Here is a 17,261-nt window from a genome sequence, read left to right as displayed (position 1 = left end):
AGGCTATGACGGCACTACCTAGGGGCAAATGCCTGAGAGAGGACGGACTTCTTGTCTCCTTATTTCTTCGACACCGACATCTCATGGAAGGCGGCCTCAAAGTTGCCTTCAATTAGATGATGATTACGGGAGCCATGCTAGAGAGGTTGTGAGAGGGATTGATCCATTTGATTCCCAAGGAGGGTGGTGACAGATTGGAGATTCGGCAATGGAGACCCATCACCCTCCTAGGGACAGCCTACAAAATTCTAGCCAAGGCCATCAACAAATGACTGCAACCTTTCCTCCGTGACTTGATCCATGGTGCACAGATACGTTTTGTTCAGGATCGGATTATTTTGAACATCTTTGCTTTGTTGGAGGTGACTGCTTCGGCTAGGTTGCGACAACAAGATTTTATAGTTCTCCTTCTGGATTTCGAGAAAGCCTATGATAGAGTGAATAGAGGGTTTTTAGAGGGAATGATGTGCAGGATGGGATTTCCAGAGCAGTGGGCCCGAGGTGTTTCTAGACTCTACTTAGCTTCACAACTTCCTCTCGGCTAGGATCTCCGTCCACACCGTGATTCTACGAGGCCCTTGGTCCTTGAGTACAAGGCGGATTTTCATGGAGATACGCACTTGTGCGTGGCTTTAGCCTACATTTGAGGACATATTGAATGCTTGGGATCATCTTAAGCTGGCCCTTCAACAGTCAGCTCTTGTTGCCTCCAAAGAGCGTCTCCGACAACCTGTGATCTAGAACCCCTTGGTTCGTATGTCTAGTGGTCACATGTTTGGGGCTTGCCCGCACATATCGTGGGGAGCTTTGAGCACGGGTCCCACTAGGTTACTTAGAGATTGGCTTACATTCAGACAGCTGTCCTTAGAGGCCCAAGAGAGGGGTCTCAGTGGGATCCAGGGTAGGGACGGACTTAGCCTTGACATCAACTCTTCCATCCCTCCAAAGTGGCCGGCCCCGGTCCTGTGGACCCTCCTCCCCCGTAGTGGCTAGGACATAGTCACAAGGGACGGGGGACGGGGACGGGGACGGGACGGGGGACGGCCATAAGTAGGGAACGGGGACGGGGGAGGGAACGGCACTCAAAAATACTCTCTCTAAATTTCTGCCGCCAGGGGGATCCAAGGGGGGCAGCGCCCCTGAAGCTTGAAACGAACTCAAAATCGTCTCTCTTACTGTCTCTCTTACTGCTGTCTCCAACAGCCATAAACGGCTAGAAGAGCCAAGGCCCAACAGCCATAAACGGCTAGAAACGGGCAGGCAGGCGCAACGGCCAAAAACGGCAGGAGCAACGGCAGGCGCAACGGCTCTCTGCCGTCCTCGCACAGCGCCGTCCCCGACCGCCGTCCCCGTCCCTGCGCCGTCCCTGTCGCCGTCCCCTATGAGAAACGTCCCGTGGGGGATGTCCGTCCGTCCCCGTGCCTGCGCCGTCCCGATTCGCCGTCCCGGCGTTCCAAGCCTCCGTCCCCTCCGTCCCCTGTGACTATGGGCTAGGATCACCAGGCATGATATACCCATGGCAGCTCATGGTGCGGATGAGGGCTCGGCCTTACTCACCTTCTCTATTGGACCTCATGGTAGAGTGGAGAGAGCAGAGCCCCCCATGGAGGATTTCAGGGGATGCACGTTGTAGAGGGTGAGGGTGATTGGTTTCCATGCGCATGAGTGGCACATTGACCCTCCACCAGCCAAGGTGGCTAGAGAGAGAGACTGGCATTTGTGGATTTGGGAGCGTGGGCCTCTCACGCATCTCCAGCGGGACCCGGGGGAGTGGACATGGCATAATCCAAATGACAAAAAGGAGACTCCTGGTACCCCCTTTTTTGCATACACCGCACGACTGGGCTATCGGATCTAGATGCTGAAGGTTTGAGGGCACGCCAGCATCAGCAGGACAGGCCTCTTGTCGTAGTGTGTCATATTTCTGCAAGAGGTTGTGGGATAGTTTTTAGCTCGCGGAAGATAACTCTCTTTCTGTGGCACATAGAAGGCACTTGGCTGGTCGAGCATAACAACTTTGCTACCATAAACACGTAATGCCAATACGTGCTAACCATATGAGGAGGGTGGGGGACTAGCCCCTCAGGTCTGTCATCTTCGTATTGTTGCAGTGCCAATCCCAACTCCATCTATTGGTCACTGGATTTAAGTTCTTGCCAAAGATGGGAGATTTGCTACAGTATTGCTGCATGGCATATCTGGAGAGCTCGATGCAGTGAGCCATCGAAGGCACCCTACACTCCGCCAGCGGAGTCCATCCGGAGCATTTAGCTTGATATCATTTATACTCTCACTGGACAGTGGGGGAAGCTTCAGGGTGGTTCAGCCCTCATGCGGAAGCGCCGAGAAGCTTTCTTGAGGATTAGGCGGCCCAGTCCCTTTCTCACTGGTAGTGGTGGTCAGCGTGCTTGGCACTATAGACGACGTATGTGGTTGTTTCCCTCTCCTCCCATTGTATGAGATAGCCTTCTCCTCCTAGAGCGGCCAGGCGGACGAGGATCCCCCTCATTCTGTTTCTTGATTCTCGCTCCACATGTGGAGTCGAGTTTGTACTTAGCCATTGAGGCTGTTTTTTCTTGGTAATTAATGGAAGGATCGTTTTGTCGGAAAAAAAGTTCTTGTTCTGTGGAGGTCCCTGCAATTTTTGTTAACACACAAGTTGTAATTTCTTATTAGACGCCCTTCTCCTGGGTAAGTTGGTCAAACTGGATGGAACAAGCTTTCTGATGCGGTTCCTCTTTGCCGATGTCTTTGGGGTCTCTAACCTCATGGAGGGAGATATTGAGGTCTGCTATTGCCTAGTTATATTGGGTTTTGATCTCTTCCAATTCTCGCCCATGAAGCTCCCCATTTCAGAGATCTCCTTTGCTGATGGCTTTGGTGTCTCTAACCACATGGAGGGAGATATTGAGGTCTGCTATTGCCTAGTTATATTGGGTTTTCATCTCTTCCAATTCTCGCCCATGAAGCTCCCGCATTTCAGAGATCTCCTTTGCATGTTGTTCCGCTTGAAGGAGAAAAATCTCCTTAATGCTTGTGAGGGCATTGCGGATGAAAGTAGCTATGCCCCTTGGGTTTTCATTCATATCTCGACTCTCCACTGAAATGTCCACTCCACTTCGATGAGCGTGTCATCCTATTGCTTGATGGGAGGTCAACATTCTCTTTTCTCTGTTTTCGGAGTGACGGGAGCTTTTTAATCACCTCATCGGATCCCTTAGCCTTGATTTCCAATATGTTTGATTTCCCATGTTCTCCTACTCATGCAAGCTGATCATCATTGCCACCTTGCTTTCGACTTCAAATGCTCTCACAACTCACCACCCACCCTTACTTACCAATAGTCACTTCTATCAAGAGGCCCCAATTAACACATTTTTACCATTCTAGCCATGTACTTCACACTCATGAAGAATGTAAGATGGTCAATAAAACCCTTCCCATGAACTCTTTCTTGCATAGCATACTATTCAATTTTATAAAGCATATAAGAAGGTAGGTGCTTACATTCCAGCACATGCATTACGCACTCTTACTTGTATTTTCCCATGCACATGCATTTGCACCGACATATGTACCCTCAACATCGACTCTCCAATCAAACATCACCAACTAACCTTGCATGCGACATGTCTTGTAACTTCACCACCAAGAACCTCTCAAATCACTTTCTTCTCAAGCTCGCCACAACCAATTTTTCCCTAGGTCTGAGGATGGACCTAGAACCATGAGGGGGGAATGTTAACCCAAGGTTAACGAGCACCACCAAAAACATCTTGTCAAGATCTTGTACACAATGCATAATGAAGAAGTCATCATCAACAAATGAGCTAAGAAGACATATCTAGCTTGTGGAAGCGCTAAGAAAAGGGATTGGACGTTTACATTGAAGAAGGGGTGGTCACGCATATCAAGAACTATCAATTGGTCACCCAAACCATGCAAAGTCTACCTAAAGTGGGACTTTAGATGGACTTTTAAATTAGCAATAAGTATATTTTTTAAAAGAAGTTTTAAACTATGCTTATTTTGTAAAATTTCTAAAAACATTTCTCTTCAATGTCTCTAAAAGAGTATAGAATTTATCAGTATTTAGGACTAGTGAAAAATCAAGACAGCTTGTTGCAAATGACAACTTGTGACTCGTTGTCGTTTTTCATGACTCACTATTCTCTATGCAAGGTTTCCTCCTCTTGTGACATTGGATCTTGCTCACAATCATCTATGACCTCCCATCCAAAGAACTCATTCACCATGTCGTCCATGATGAGATTCTCTTCCTCCTCATGTGGCAATGGTGGAGGCACCTCATTCATTGGTTGGGGAAGATGAGTCTCAGCCATGCTTTTCATATGAAGCCTTGCCACCTTCCAGGGCCGTACACGAGGCATTTTGTAAACCAGTGTACTGTTGCTTGCCGTTGCACACATGTTGTTGCCCATCTTGCGCTCATTGTAACCCTCTTGTGTCATGTGCGTGCGAGGCATGGCAGCACTTGGACATGATTTTTTGTTGCAACTCTTACCTTGACAAGGTAAGAGGCCAGATATGGGTAGATTGGATCAGTTTTGGCAGTGCTGGCCAACCTGAAAATGTATGAACCCTATATAAAGGAGGTTTTAAACCTTGTTCAAGCATCTCTCGTGTTCGCAAGAATCCCCTGTGTCACGTGCGCACCATTCAGGTGTACAGTGACATGGCATCATTTTAGCATCATAAGCATCATCAGGATTTATCAGGCATTTAAATGAATGTTTTCAGCATGTACCACATGGTATGAGTTGGATTCAGCATGGTAGTATCACATTAGCCATATAGACCAGCATTTGGGGCTTGTGGAGGCAGCCGACAGTATGCTTACATCAGCCGACAGCATGGTTACATCAGCCGACCCGCCTTTTTGGCATTAGATATTCAGTCGTGGGCTTTTTGCATCTGGCCGACTGCAGCCAGGCTGGCCGACCAGCAGCCCTCACTCATAAATAGAGGCGCATCAGTATTCAGTGGAGGGATCATCTGACTGCAGCGTTTTCAGCCTCTCATCTCAGCACATAGATCATCGCATCTCAGTTCAGCAGCATTCAGCAAGGTGTTCTCCAGCGTTTCTCCTCCAGGAAGCCTTGGGAGCAGCATATTCAGCAACGCATCAGCATTCAGTCCACCATATTCAGCAAACGCATCTATCTCCTCAGCATTTCCTTCCCAGGTAACAGGAGAGCATCTGCGTTTCATCATCAGATCAGCATCGCATCTGTTCCAAAGCATCCCTTCAGCGTTTCCTTCCCAGGAGACAAGGGAAAGATAGTGGGACAATAGTATTTTCAGCATATCAGCATATTCAGCAGCATAGATCCATTTGGATCTCATTGTACCCGCATTCATCATCTAATATAGTTGCATTGCATTGACACATATTTGTCTATCTCTTAAACATCATTAAGTGCAGTTTAGTTAGACTAAGGTTGTGATTACTACGGTCGAAGACGCTGACATGTCACATTGGTATCAGAGCGTTACAGGGTAACTAGCCTTAGAGCATGTTCATTCCATCAGTGATTCAGTGAGACATCATGATAATCGCTTCCGCATAGTTAAACCCAGTTCTCAAAATCTTGCAAGCCACCCTTAGGGATTTTCCCTTAGGTATGCATTAGTAACCCATCCATCTGTATTCTTGCACAGCATATAGGGTTGCACATGGCTTGCATAGTAGTCATCTTAGCAGTTAGTCTTGCATCTGCAAGCATACCTGTTTGCCCATGAACTCTCAGGGAAGAATGACATCCATCATCAAAGGAGGACATAAGTTTTGGGCTTCAACTGGCAGCAGCAGGGAGTTTCTCTTCCACAGAAGACGGAAGTTTGCTCCAACATCGCCTCAGGAGGTTCAGAGCTTCAGGAACGACAGAGATGGTAGGTGAAAGGTTATCACAGGCAGGTCAGGGGTGACTCAGGTATTTCCAAGCAGTTTTAGCAGCATTTGCCATTCAGTTCCCGCAGTACATAGAGTCTTGGCTCAAAGGATTTCACTCCTGCAGACGACCTCAGTCCCGGCAACAGAAGACAGAAGGGGGCAGTGGTTCGGAGGAGATGGATCACAGAGGAGTCGAAGGTTGCCAGGTATACCACCCAGCAACAGTTTAGCAGCGGGGAATGTCACGTGCACACCATTCAGGTGTACAGTGACATGGCATCATTTTAGAATCATAAGCATCATCAGGATTTATCAGGCATTATTCAGGCATTTAAATGAATGTTTTCAGCATGTACCACATGGTACGAGTTGGATTCAGCATGGTAGTATCACATTAGCCATATAGACCAGCGTTTGGGGCTTGTGGAGGCAGCCGACAGTATGCTTACATCAGCCGACAGCATGGTTACATCAGCCGACCAGCCTTTTTGGCATTAGATATTCAGTCGTGGGCTTTTTGCATCTGGCTGATTGCAGCCAGGCTGGCCGACCAGCAGCCCTCACTCATATAAATAGAGGCGCATCAGTATTCAGTGGAGGGATCATCTGACTGCAGCGTTTTCAGCCTCTCATCTCTGCACATAGATCATCGCATCTCAGTTCAGCAGCATTCAGCAAGGTGTTCTCCAGCGTTTCTCCTCCAGGAAGCCTTGGGAGCAGCATATTCAGCAACGCATCAGCATTCAGTCCACCATATTCAGCAAACGCATCTATCTCCTCAACATTTCCTTCCCAGGTAATAGGAGAGCATCTGCGTTTCATCATCAGATCAGCATCGCATCTATTCCAAAGCATCCCTTCAGCGTTTCCTTCCCAGGAGACAAGGGAAAGATAGTGGGACAATAGTATTTTCAGCATATCAGCATATTCAGCAGCATAGATCCATTTGGATCTCATTGTACCCGCATTCATCATCTAATATAGCTGCATTGCATTGACACATATTTGTCTCTCTCTTAAACATCATTAAGTGCAGTTTAGTTAGACTAAGGTTGTGATTACTACGGTGCAAGACCCTTACATGTCACACCCTGTCACGTGCATCTTGCACTTTGATGCCACATGGCTATATTTGTACATCAAGTGCAAGTCTTTGAGTGGTAATTGGCCCTTTGTGAGCCCTTGTCCGGGACAAGTCAGCCAGGCACCCATTGTAGAGGATCATGGTCAGGTATGCATTTCCTGCACATGAAGTTAGTGCATGTCCTCCACATCTATAACCCTTTGGAATGATGCAAAGGTGTACAGGGCATTTATTAGGTGCGGGCACCAATCTAGGTCAGGGGATAGGCCTTGTAGAAGATTGTCTCGTGGACAGCCATGCACAACCTATCCAAGAGCCACCAAAGAGCCCATGGCTGCACATAGGCCTGTCCATAGCACTTGGACAGCTTTATAGAGATCCATAGAACCTTGTTGGCCAGCAGCAAGCTGCCATTTCTCACATGTGTGAAAGCAAGGCATTGAATGCTGATTTATCCGAGTTGTGAGCAGTCCGGCAACAGTTATCTGGACCGATCAGCATGTTTAGGATCTATATAAGTGATGGTCAGCCTTATCATCTCATATTCTCTGCAAGTGCTGAAGTAGAACAATCAAGAAGGGAATAAAGGCAAGGTGGAAACTATAGAACAAGATCTATCTTCGGGCTGAAGGCTATCTCAGCCAAGTGTAATTATCCACCTGGAGAAGTGACTACTACCTCCAACCTCTTCTTCCGCCATTCCGCGTCTGCCATCCGCCTTAGCCTGCTCAATAAGACTCCTGAGAGTGAAGATATGATCTAATGTAGAGAAGTTCTGTCGGAAGCCGGTCTAGCATGGTGCCTGGAAGCCCTCCCAATCTGCCAAGGCACTAAGCTTTACCTCAAGAACTGATCCATAAAGCTTGGCTATGATATGGCCAATCACAGATGGTATCCCTAGCCTTGTGGTATCCCTAGCCTTGTGGATAGGGGCAGTAGTATGAAGAGACCAGGTGTGTGGAAAGCCCTGCGAAAGTGCTCTGTTAAACATGTGAGCTATAAGCGGGGCGAGGGTTTTGGAAACATAGGAGAGGCATTCTCCTCTAATCCCAGTGTGATCCTGGGAGCAACCACGCAGGAGTCTCCGCATAGCTTTTTCCACCATGTTTGTGGTGAAAAAGCTAGATGTGAGGCGAGCTTTTGGTGGGTGTGGAAGGGGGGGGGGTTTGGGGGAGGGTTGATCAAGAATGTGATATAATTAATGAGTGGACGAATGTGTGCCAAATATGTGGGTCAATGATGGGTGTGGATGGTCTGCGCTCGCGTATCCGCCGCCAAGCCTCTTGAGAGAGAGAGAATGCTTCAAAGAGAGTATTGCACGACTCAATGATGACAAGATTGATTGATGAGACTCTGAATCCCAACAATGCTTATTCCTTGCAAGGCTAATGTTACTGTCGAACATGAGACACACATGACACACACACACATGAGGTACCGAACCCCAACAATGCTTATTTCTTACAAGGCTAATGTTACTGTTGAAGATGTTGCAAAGCTGTTTATCCGGCATTGGTGACCAATCGGTGGTATACCTAGGACCATTGTTTTAGATTGCAATGCCAAGTTTACCAGTCATTTTTGGAGGACATTGTTTGATGATTTTGGTATTAAGTTGAAGTTTTCTAGTGCATTGCACCCACAGGCTAACAGCTAGATGGAGATTTACAATCAATTGGCGTTCGACGTGTTGAAGTGTTATGTCCATGATTAGCAAGGTAAGTGGGAACAAATTTTACCTTCGGTTCAAGCTATTGTAAAGGATTCTTTTTCTTTAGCTTTTGGTAGGACTCCATATGAGGCGGCGGTCGGAAGACTGTTCGAGTCATTATTGCCTAGGCCATTGTCTACAGTGCCCAATGCTAATTGATCGATGGAGACTTAGCAGCAAGAGGATTTGGAGTTTGTGATAGATAGGTTGGCCAAAGCACAGGAAGCCTATACTCAGCATGCCAACAAGGACAGAAAGGATGTGAAATTCTCAAAAGGGGATTGGGTTTATCTCAAGATTATGAAACAATGGTTGAAACAAATGGGCAAGCGATGCCCAAAATTGTCATTTCAGAGATTCAAACCTTTTCCCATTATGAAGAAGATCAATAAGATGTCCATGAAGTTGAAGTTACCTTCGAGTTGGAGCATGCATGATGTGTTTCATGTTGCTTGGTTGACGCACTATGCTGGATCTCCTCCCATAGATGTCCAAGATATCCGGAACCTAGGAAGCAGAAGTGATGGTTCCAGAACAGATCCTTTTGCACCGCTTCAAGCATGGATTTGGCCTACAACATCAAGTCCTCACAAAGTTTCGGGAGACATGAAGAAGCAGTTTGGCTTGACAAGAACTTCTTTGAAGATTATCCGGCATTGTGGACAGAGTATTTAGAAGTCATGCAGCTTCCGTCAAGTTAAGTAGAAGGGGATGTCCCGTACATTCCGCACTTAGATGCCACCTGGCCATATGTGTACATCAGACAAATGCAAGTCTTAGAGTGGCAGTTGGCCCTTTGTGAGCCTTGTTCAGGACGAGTCAGCTAGGGATCCACTCTAGAGGGTCATGGTCAGATGTGCATGTCCCGCACATAGTCAGTGCATGTTCCGCACATTTGTAACCCTCTGGAATGATGTAGAGGTGTATCGGACATTTAACGAGATGCATGGCACCAATCTAGGTCACGGGATATGCCTTGTAGAAGAGTGTCTCATGGACAGCCATGTACAACCTATCTAAGAGCCACCAAAGAGCCCATGGCTACTAGGGCTGCCCATTGGCAAATCCGTAGCACTTGGACAGCTTTATAGAGGCCCATAGAGCCATGTCGGCTTGCATAAATAGAGTTGTACTGGGCATTTATTAGGCACTGATGACGTTAGTGGGGATGTCGTAGTATCTAGTCCATACTATGCATAATGGAGTTGATAGTTATATAGTCTTGTGGGTTGACTACCACGAGTATATAACATGCATGTTCCTAAAAGGTGAATTTGGGCATGTTCCTGGATTCATCTACGTATATATATATTTATTAGGCTTCCAGCTGGGGATGCACAGGCACCAGTCTAGGTCAAGGGATAGGCCTTGTAGAAGATTGTCTCATGGATAGCCATGTACAACCTATCCAAGAGACACCAAAGAGCCTATGGCTATTGGGGCTGCCCATAAGCCAGTCCATAGCACTTGGATAGCTTTATAGAGACCCATAGAACCCTGTCGGCCAGCAGCAAGGCTGCCATTTCCGACACGTGTGAAAGCACATTAAATGCTAATTTATCCCAGTCGTGAGCAGGCCGACAATAGTTATCTGGACCGACCAGCATGTTTAGGACCTATAGAAGTGATGGTCAGCCTTTTTCATAAATCATCTCATAGTCTCTGCAAGTGCTGAAGTCCAAGCGCTAGTACAGCCACAAAGGGGCTAAAGGGAAGGTGGAAATTGTAGATCGAGGGGCTATCTTCAGGCTGAAGGCTATCGCAGCCAAGCAGTTCTGGTTATTTACAGCCAGCAGTTTGTCAGTCTACACATTCATTAAAGCAAATGCACCATACCTGGTGGGGGCCCTTCAGAGAGTATTTGGGACCCGATCCTGTGTATTTGTCTCTAAAGATTTATCAAAGTATAATCCTTTTTTCATAGAAACATGGGACGGGGAACGGGAACGGGGACGGGGAACGGGGAACGGGACGGGAACGGGGCAAAAGGCCGTCCCGGGGACGGTGGAAAAAACGGCAATATGAAAACGATTGTTTTTTTGCAAATTTTTTTAACACACTTGATTTACAATTAGAAACCAAGACATTAAGCACAAAATTGCACCAAAAAGAGGAGAAATGCATAGTCGTATTAGCAAAAAACTATAATGGGGCGCCGATGGCGTGATAAACAAAAGTGAGTGTACAATGATCAATCTAAACAAAAATGCCAAATGGCATAATGAAAGGCCCAAGGAGGGTGTACACTCAAGGCAAAATGACTAAGTGCCAAGATACAAGACTCAAGAGACTAGGCAAGAGGCTGAAAAGGGTGAAGATCAATCGTGACCTCCTCGGTGAAGTCCTCCATAGGCTGGTCCTCAAGTGGGAGGGGAGGGGGAGGTGGGGGGGACAATGCCTCGGGCACAACCTCAAGCTCCTCTAAAATCTCGGCCCTCTGCTGATCAGAGAGATGTGGGTCCTGCTGTGCCTGCTCCCATTCGGTGAAAGGATCTGCCTTCTTTGTCAAGCCCTTGCAAAGCATTCGCAAGTTGGCACTGACAAACACCAAATCATTTGCACGCTGTACACCAAGGCGGTTCCTCTTCTTAGAGGCAATGTGGCTATAAACTGACCAGAGTTGCTCTAGGCAACTGCTACTGCAAGCCTGTGAGAGTACACGCACAGCAAATTCCTGCAACTTTGGAGTTTCCGCACCATAATCCTCCCACCAAAGTGCAGACCCTACCTTGAAGCGCTCCGCCAATGCATCTGCCAAACCAAAAGCCCCCCGCTTCTCTCTATAAATCTGCAATTGGTCCTTGATTGTGCGGCGATCCTCCTCACTAGTGTAAAGGCGATCCAAGGTTTGTCGAAGGCCTTTGCTCACCTCTTTGTCCTTGTGTTGCCCTTTGCCTTGAAACTCAGGATCAACAATGTAGGCAGCAGCATGGAGGGGAGAGTGGTAGGCTTGCCACCTTTTCAAACATAGGGATTTGACCTGTTTATAGTGAGGCTTGACTTTGAACATTGCTTTTAGCTTCTCTGTCATGCGATCCATTGCCTCGTACACTTTGCCAATGCATGGTTGAGTGGAATCCACCACCCTAAGGAGATCAATAATCGGTTGCACCATCTCCACAAGCGCCTTGGCCTCCTCCCACCATGCCGCATCATCCGCCCTTTCCCTGCAAAATTTGCCGACCGTCGTGGAAGCCTCTGAAGTGCGTGCAAACTCATCACTGAGGAAGAGTCCCCTCAATGCCCCGCTACATGTACACAAGCGGCCTAGCATGAGAAAGTTGAATGCAAACCTCGTCTCGGAATACTTAAGAAGAGAGAGGCTTGACTTCTTGGAAAACTCGTGCTGCACCCTGTGATGGTTGAGGACAAAGGTCACTATTTTGTTGGCACCCTCAATGATAGGTGCAACCCAATCCAAGGCCCCTATGTCTTTGATAAGGTTGTTGAGGCAATGGGCCATGCAAAAGCACACGGTGATGCGAGGATAAGTTGCTTGGAGAATTGTCCCCGCCGCCCTATTTGCCGGTTCTCCATCCGCACATATGGCAATGACATTCTCCGCCCCCACCGTCTCTAGTGTTGTTGCCCACTCCGCAGCAAGTATCTCGGCACTCTTCCCCGTCCCGGAAGCATCATGGGAGTCGACAAAGTATGTCTCCCCTCGTGAGTAGGCAACAACTCCATGGATGGAGCGCTTTCTAGTGTCACTCCACCCATCAACGACGAGGGTAACACCATTTTCAGCCCATTGCTCTTTCATGTGGTTGGCCGCCACCTCCACGCTTGCCTTCTCCTTGTCAAGGAGAGAGGTGCGGATGGTCTCCGAAGAGGGGGGAACATAAGAGGGTCCATACTCCGCTATCAATTTGCACATGGCCCGAAAGTATGGAGATCTATCCAAAACACCATATGCAAAACACAAACAAAATTCAGATTTTTACCATCATTTAGTCTTTTAAGTTTTAGTCTTTAAACTTTAAAGTTTAGAGCATGATATTTGAATTTTGAATAGTACATGAGCATAGTGCCAAGGACTTACCGTGCCGCCCGAAATGCTATGTGGTCATGAAAGAAGAATCGTGCCACCGCCATGTCCACCTCCTCTTTCAATTGAGGGTTCCAATTCTCATCAAGAGTACTTTGGCGTCCCCGGGAAGCGGATGCCTCTCTTGATGAACGAGGTACATGCGGCGTTGATGTCCTCACAAAGGATGTGGGGTCGACGGCCACTTGAGGATTGCGTTTTGCCAACTCGGCCGCCTCATAAACCACAAGCTTTTCAAGGAGCTCCTTCTTCTTCTCGGCCGAAACCTCCTTGCAAAATTGCACTTCGTTGCCGGGCTCATGCAAGAAGTGAGCACGCACTTTGTGGGCACCGCCGGTTCGCTTGTAGCCGCAAAGCTTACATACCCATGGTCTTGAACCACCCCCTTGACCGTATTGCGAGCACTCTACCTCATCCCACCAACTCCATCGATGTACGGCGGGCCTCCTTCTTCGTGATGGAGCGGCTGTTGAAGTGGTGGAGGCGGCGGCGGACCCGAGTTGAGGAGAGGAAGGGGTTTGAGAAGAGGATGCCATAGTGATAGAGACTAGAGTAGAGCTTGAGATGGATGGTAGAGCTTGAGAAAGAGTCAAGATGGAGAATTGGGATGGAGATGTTGGAGAAGGAGAGCTTGGACAATGGAGAGGGTGAGCTTGGAGAGGGAGAGCTTGGATGTTGGAGAAGGAGAGCTTGAAGAGGGTGAGCTTGGAGAGGGAGAGCTTGGATGTTGGAGAAGGAGAGCTTGGAGAGGGAGAGCTTGAGCCTTGAGCCTTGGGTCTTGGAGAGGGAGAGCTTGGAGAGGAGATGGCTTGAGGAGAGCATGGAGGTCTCTTAAATAGAAGATGGGGAGCCATGTGGGAGAGCTTGAGCCTTGAGGAGGAGTTGCGCATCACCAAACGGCTAGGAGAGAGAGCCGTTGAAGCCCCGCCAACGGTCAAAAAATGCGCCAACGGTCAGTTTGACCGTCCCCGTACGGACAGGGAACGCCGTTCCCGGAACGCGTTCCCGGCGTCCCCGTTCCGCTGACTGGCTGCCGTCCCCGTCCCTCCGTCCCGCGGACGTCCCGCCCCCGTCCCAGGCGTTCCCCGTCCCTAGGGTCCGTTCCCCCCGTCCCATGTCACTATGCCTTTTTTGTATGCGTCTGCATGTTACTCCCGCACATAGAGGCAGCCCGAGGCAGCTCTAGGCAAGAATGCAAGCATCTGGAGAACACGACATCCAAAAAGACCCTAGTATACCATACCCTGTTATGCTCCTGCTCTCCTAGTTGTCAAGGAGACTACCAAGGAAAGCCTTGGTAACCTGTGGCTGTCTAGGGTGTGAAGGCATTGCATGCATGCATGCATGTGTGTGTGTGTGAGAGAGAGAGAGAGAAAGAGAGAGAGGCTTATTACACCATTGTGTTTACAGCAAAGATGTAGCACTTGTGGTGCAGGTGTCAGCTTTGAACGCATGATTCCCAACCATGGTAAGGCTTTCTCTTAGCAAGGACAAAGGATTTCCTTTATTTGAAGTAAATGAGAATAATTCTCCTGTGTAAGAACTTCAAATTTATCATGTTAAATTTCTGTACCTTAAATAGCCTGTTATCTGGTCTGTAAGAACTGAACAAATACATCCTCTTTTGACTTCTGCATGTTGATTGTTAAATTTCTTTTTTATCAGCACTGAGAGCTGCAGCAGCAGCATTTAAACGAGAGGAGAGCAGAAAGCAACTTCATATTGCATCTCGGAAGCGCAGAAAAGAACTGGGGGAGCATGGGGAGAAGATAAAAAGATTAAAAGTATATCACATGCTCCCTATCATGTTAAGCTGAATGTGTGGATATATTTATGGTGTGCTCATGGATCTCTTTCAATTTCAGGAAATTCCAGGCTCTCCAACAAACTATGATGGAGTCCGGCACATTAAAGGAGTACAATATCCATTCAACGTCAATGAAAAGGTTCTTATCAAGGTATGCCAAATCAAGGGGAGGGGGAATTGCTTTTGGCCTGCCTTTGTAAGGCTTAGAAACTCCATAAAAATTGTGAAGAAATGGTTTTGTTCTCTCTCTCTCTCTCTCTCTCTCTCTCTCTCTCGGATGAGATTGGCCTCATGTTCCAGCGTCCTATGCGAGAGTTTCTCGATGACCGACCCCCCCCCCCCCATCTATTCTTTAGTTTAGGTGCTCTTCCCCTATCTATTCTTTGAGGATTTACTTCAGTTATTTCAGCTTTATATTATCTTTCTTGTTCAACAGACAGCATGTATCGGACCTTTGATTGTAACTTGTCTCATAGGTCATTCTGGCCTTTTGAAGACGTTAATATGACATTTCATTTCTCTCTCTCTCTCTCTCTCTCCCCCCCCCGCCCCCTCTTTTCTCTGTGTCTCTTTCTCATGCAAGTGGACAATTAAAATGAAAAATCCACAAAAAGGTTCTAATCTTTCCTAACTATTATCTACTATTATCTTAAATTAATCCACAGCATTATTTGTTTTAGTACGTTAATAATCGCTTTCTTTGTTAATACAAATTAGGGAAAAATCCACATTTAAAATTGCATAAATTTTTCATTAATGAGTCTCTTTTATAAATAAGTAATTAGTCAGTTATATACATTTATTACTTGTTTAAATGGACATCTTTCAAAGTTGATGGCAGGTCTATTGAGAACCCCTCTCTTGTCCAAATTTTTTATTGATCTCATTGCTATCAGTATAGATGGGTGAACAGTATCGATTCCACGCATTTGACATGTTTGCATGCATGCAGACTAATTGACTGTTGCTGGATATGTTAAGTAGAATAAAGCATATAGCTGTTATATAATAAATATATGCTTTGGAAAGGTAGTCATAGTGCTGCTTATAATATGGGTGTGAATTATTGCAGGGGAACAAGCGGACACCTGAAAAGTTTGTGGGAAGAGAAGCAATTGTTACATCCAAGTGCCTCAATGGCTGGTTAGTCAGTCTTCTTATACTCCTGCCTGATTTTGACAGACTCCTTGCTGGTTCATTGACATGACTCTGCTCACCAGGTACTTGCTGAGGACGTTAGATAACAGTGAGAGCGTCCGCCTGCAGTACCGATCTTTACAGGCATGCATGCCTGACCACAATGGTGTGAATGAGGATCCATTACAGCAGCAAAAGTCTGGCCACATCAATAGTTGAAGTACCCTTAAGGTTGACTGCTAGGATCCTCATGGGAATAGCATGTTGGTTGACCTGTTGACAAGTTGCAGGAGGGTTGATCTCCCTAAGGTGGCCACCTGTTTTTGTACATATAAAGCTTTAGTAATCTTGAGTTTATCCACCCACAGGTTATTTTCAGAAGCTGATGCAGAGGATGACATCTCTTATGACCAGCTTCAATCACACAACTTTTTGCGAAGCTGTTGTGTGATTACTTTAGCAGAGTCCAATGCCATGTTTTGAAAAAGGTCCTTTATTAGGATGGTGCTTGTGCATCAGGAAAACATGGATCCAAGCTGTAGCCCAGTTGATTCAAGGTTCGTCTTCTAGAAGGTATTGGACAACAACTAAACGGGGGCTTTACTTATAGTCTAAGCATATAAAGAAAGCATGCGGATAGAAGCATGGCTAACTTGTTGGCATGGGGTACATTGATTGCCAATCTTTCTAATGCTTCTGGCCATCCTTTTGCTTGCTCAACATCAGCTAGGAGCACAGGATGCAGGGGCGACCATAAACGCCTGAGGTTCACCCGATATTCGGGCAAAAGTTCTAAGAACAGATGGTCATTGCTTGGAGATTTTGAGCTTATAGAATGTGAGTGTTTTCAGGGGCGACCATAAACGCCTGAGGTTCACCCGATATTCGGGCAAAAGTTCTAAGAACAAATGGTCATTGCTTGGAGATTTTGAGCTTATAGAATGTGAGTGTTTTCCCCTCCCACCATGGCAACTGTGGCACAAAAATGGAGTGGTAAGGTACGTGCACCTTGGCTGCATCTCCCAACTTGCAGCACATGTAGCATGTGAAGCTCTCGTAACTTTATGGGTTAAACCACATTTAAAAGAATGGACCTAGCACCGTGTGACATTTATGAAATTAATGGCCTGCTCGTTTTACATGCAAGACTGATATCAGTAAGGGGGTCGAGGGATTTACATCATTGAGTAACGTGTTGTATCTGTATGCATGTTTCTAATGCACACGTTCTCGTCATGCATGTGACAAGGAAGGTCTTCATGAAAAACTACTAAGTTCTTTTCTTTGAACTTACATGAGGTATATTGTCTACTTGATTCTCAAGTAGGACCATGCATGCTCTAGCTTACTTTAAGGGTATTTGTACAAAGATTCCTGGTTACTCATTATTATTATTGTCTCTTTTGTTTTTTTGGTTGTTCAAATACAATCATAAATGATCAATCACCAAACTAATACACAAGTAGGGGGATGTATTGAAAGTAGGTAAACTCACAAACCCAACCATTGGATCCGTAACTCTAGATGGTTCCTTTGCAAGAGAGAGATTGGATGAACACA

The 17,261-nt window shown here is 46.7% G+C and overlaps 2 protein-coding genes across 3 annotated transcripts in view; one reads left to right on the top strand and one right to left on the bottom strand.

Annotated features, from left to right (window-relative positions):
• Positions 1-16,820, top strand: part of LOC147620948 (uncharacterized) — a 64,874-nt gene extending 48,054 nt beyond the window's left edge. For both annotated transcript variants that reach the window (XM_086825219.1, XM_086825218.1), the window contains exons 8-12: positions 14,168-14,225; positions 14,423-14,541; positions 14,623-14,715; positions 15,637-15,707; positions 15,785-16,820. In XM_086825219.1, the coding sequence (XP_086681345.1) occupies positions 14,168-14,225; positions 14,423-14,541; positions 14,623-14,715; positions 15,637-15,707; positions 15,785-15,920 (477 nt within the window). In that variant the 3' untranslated portion in view covers positions 15,921-16,820. The remainder of the gene's footprint in view (positions 1-14,167; positions 14,226-14,422; positions 14,542-14,622; positions 14,716-15,636; positions 15,708-15,784) is intronic.
• LOC147620949 (uncharacterized) lies at positions 10,851-12,680 on the bottom strand. Its single transcript, XM_086825220.1, has one exon. It carries the CDS (start codon positions 12,584-12,586, stop codon positions 11,000-11,002), a length of 1,587 nt encoding a protein of 528 aa, XP_086681346.1. The 5' UTR covers positions 12,587-12,680; the 3' UTR covers positions 10,851-10,999.
• Positions 16,821-17,261: the final 441 nt, after the last annotated feature.

This window comes from Cibotium barometz, chromosome 31, assembly GCF_041138505.1.
Source record: "Cibotium barometz isolate CiBa-2024 chromosome 31, ASM4113850v1, whole genome shotgun sequence".
Classification (NCBI taxonomy): Eukaryota; Viridiplantae; Streptophyta; class Polypodiopsida; order Cyatheales; family Cibotiaceae; genus Cibotium; species Cibotium barometz.
Note: the sequence above shows the minus strand (reverse complement) of the source record. Positions and strands in the feature narration are given on the sequence as shown.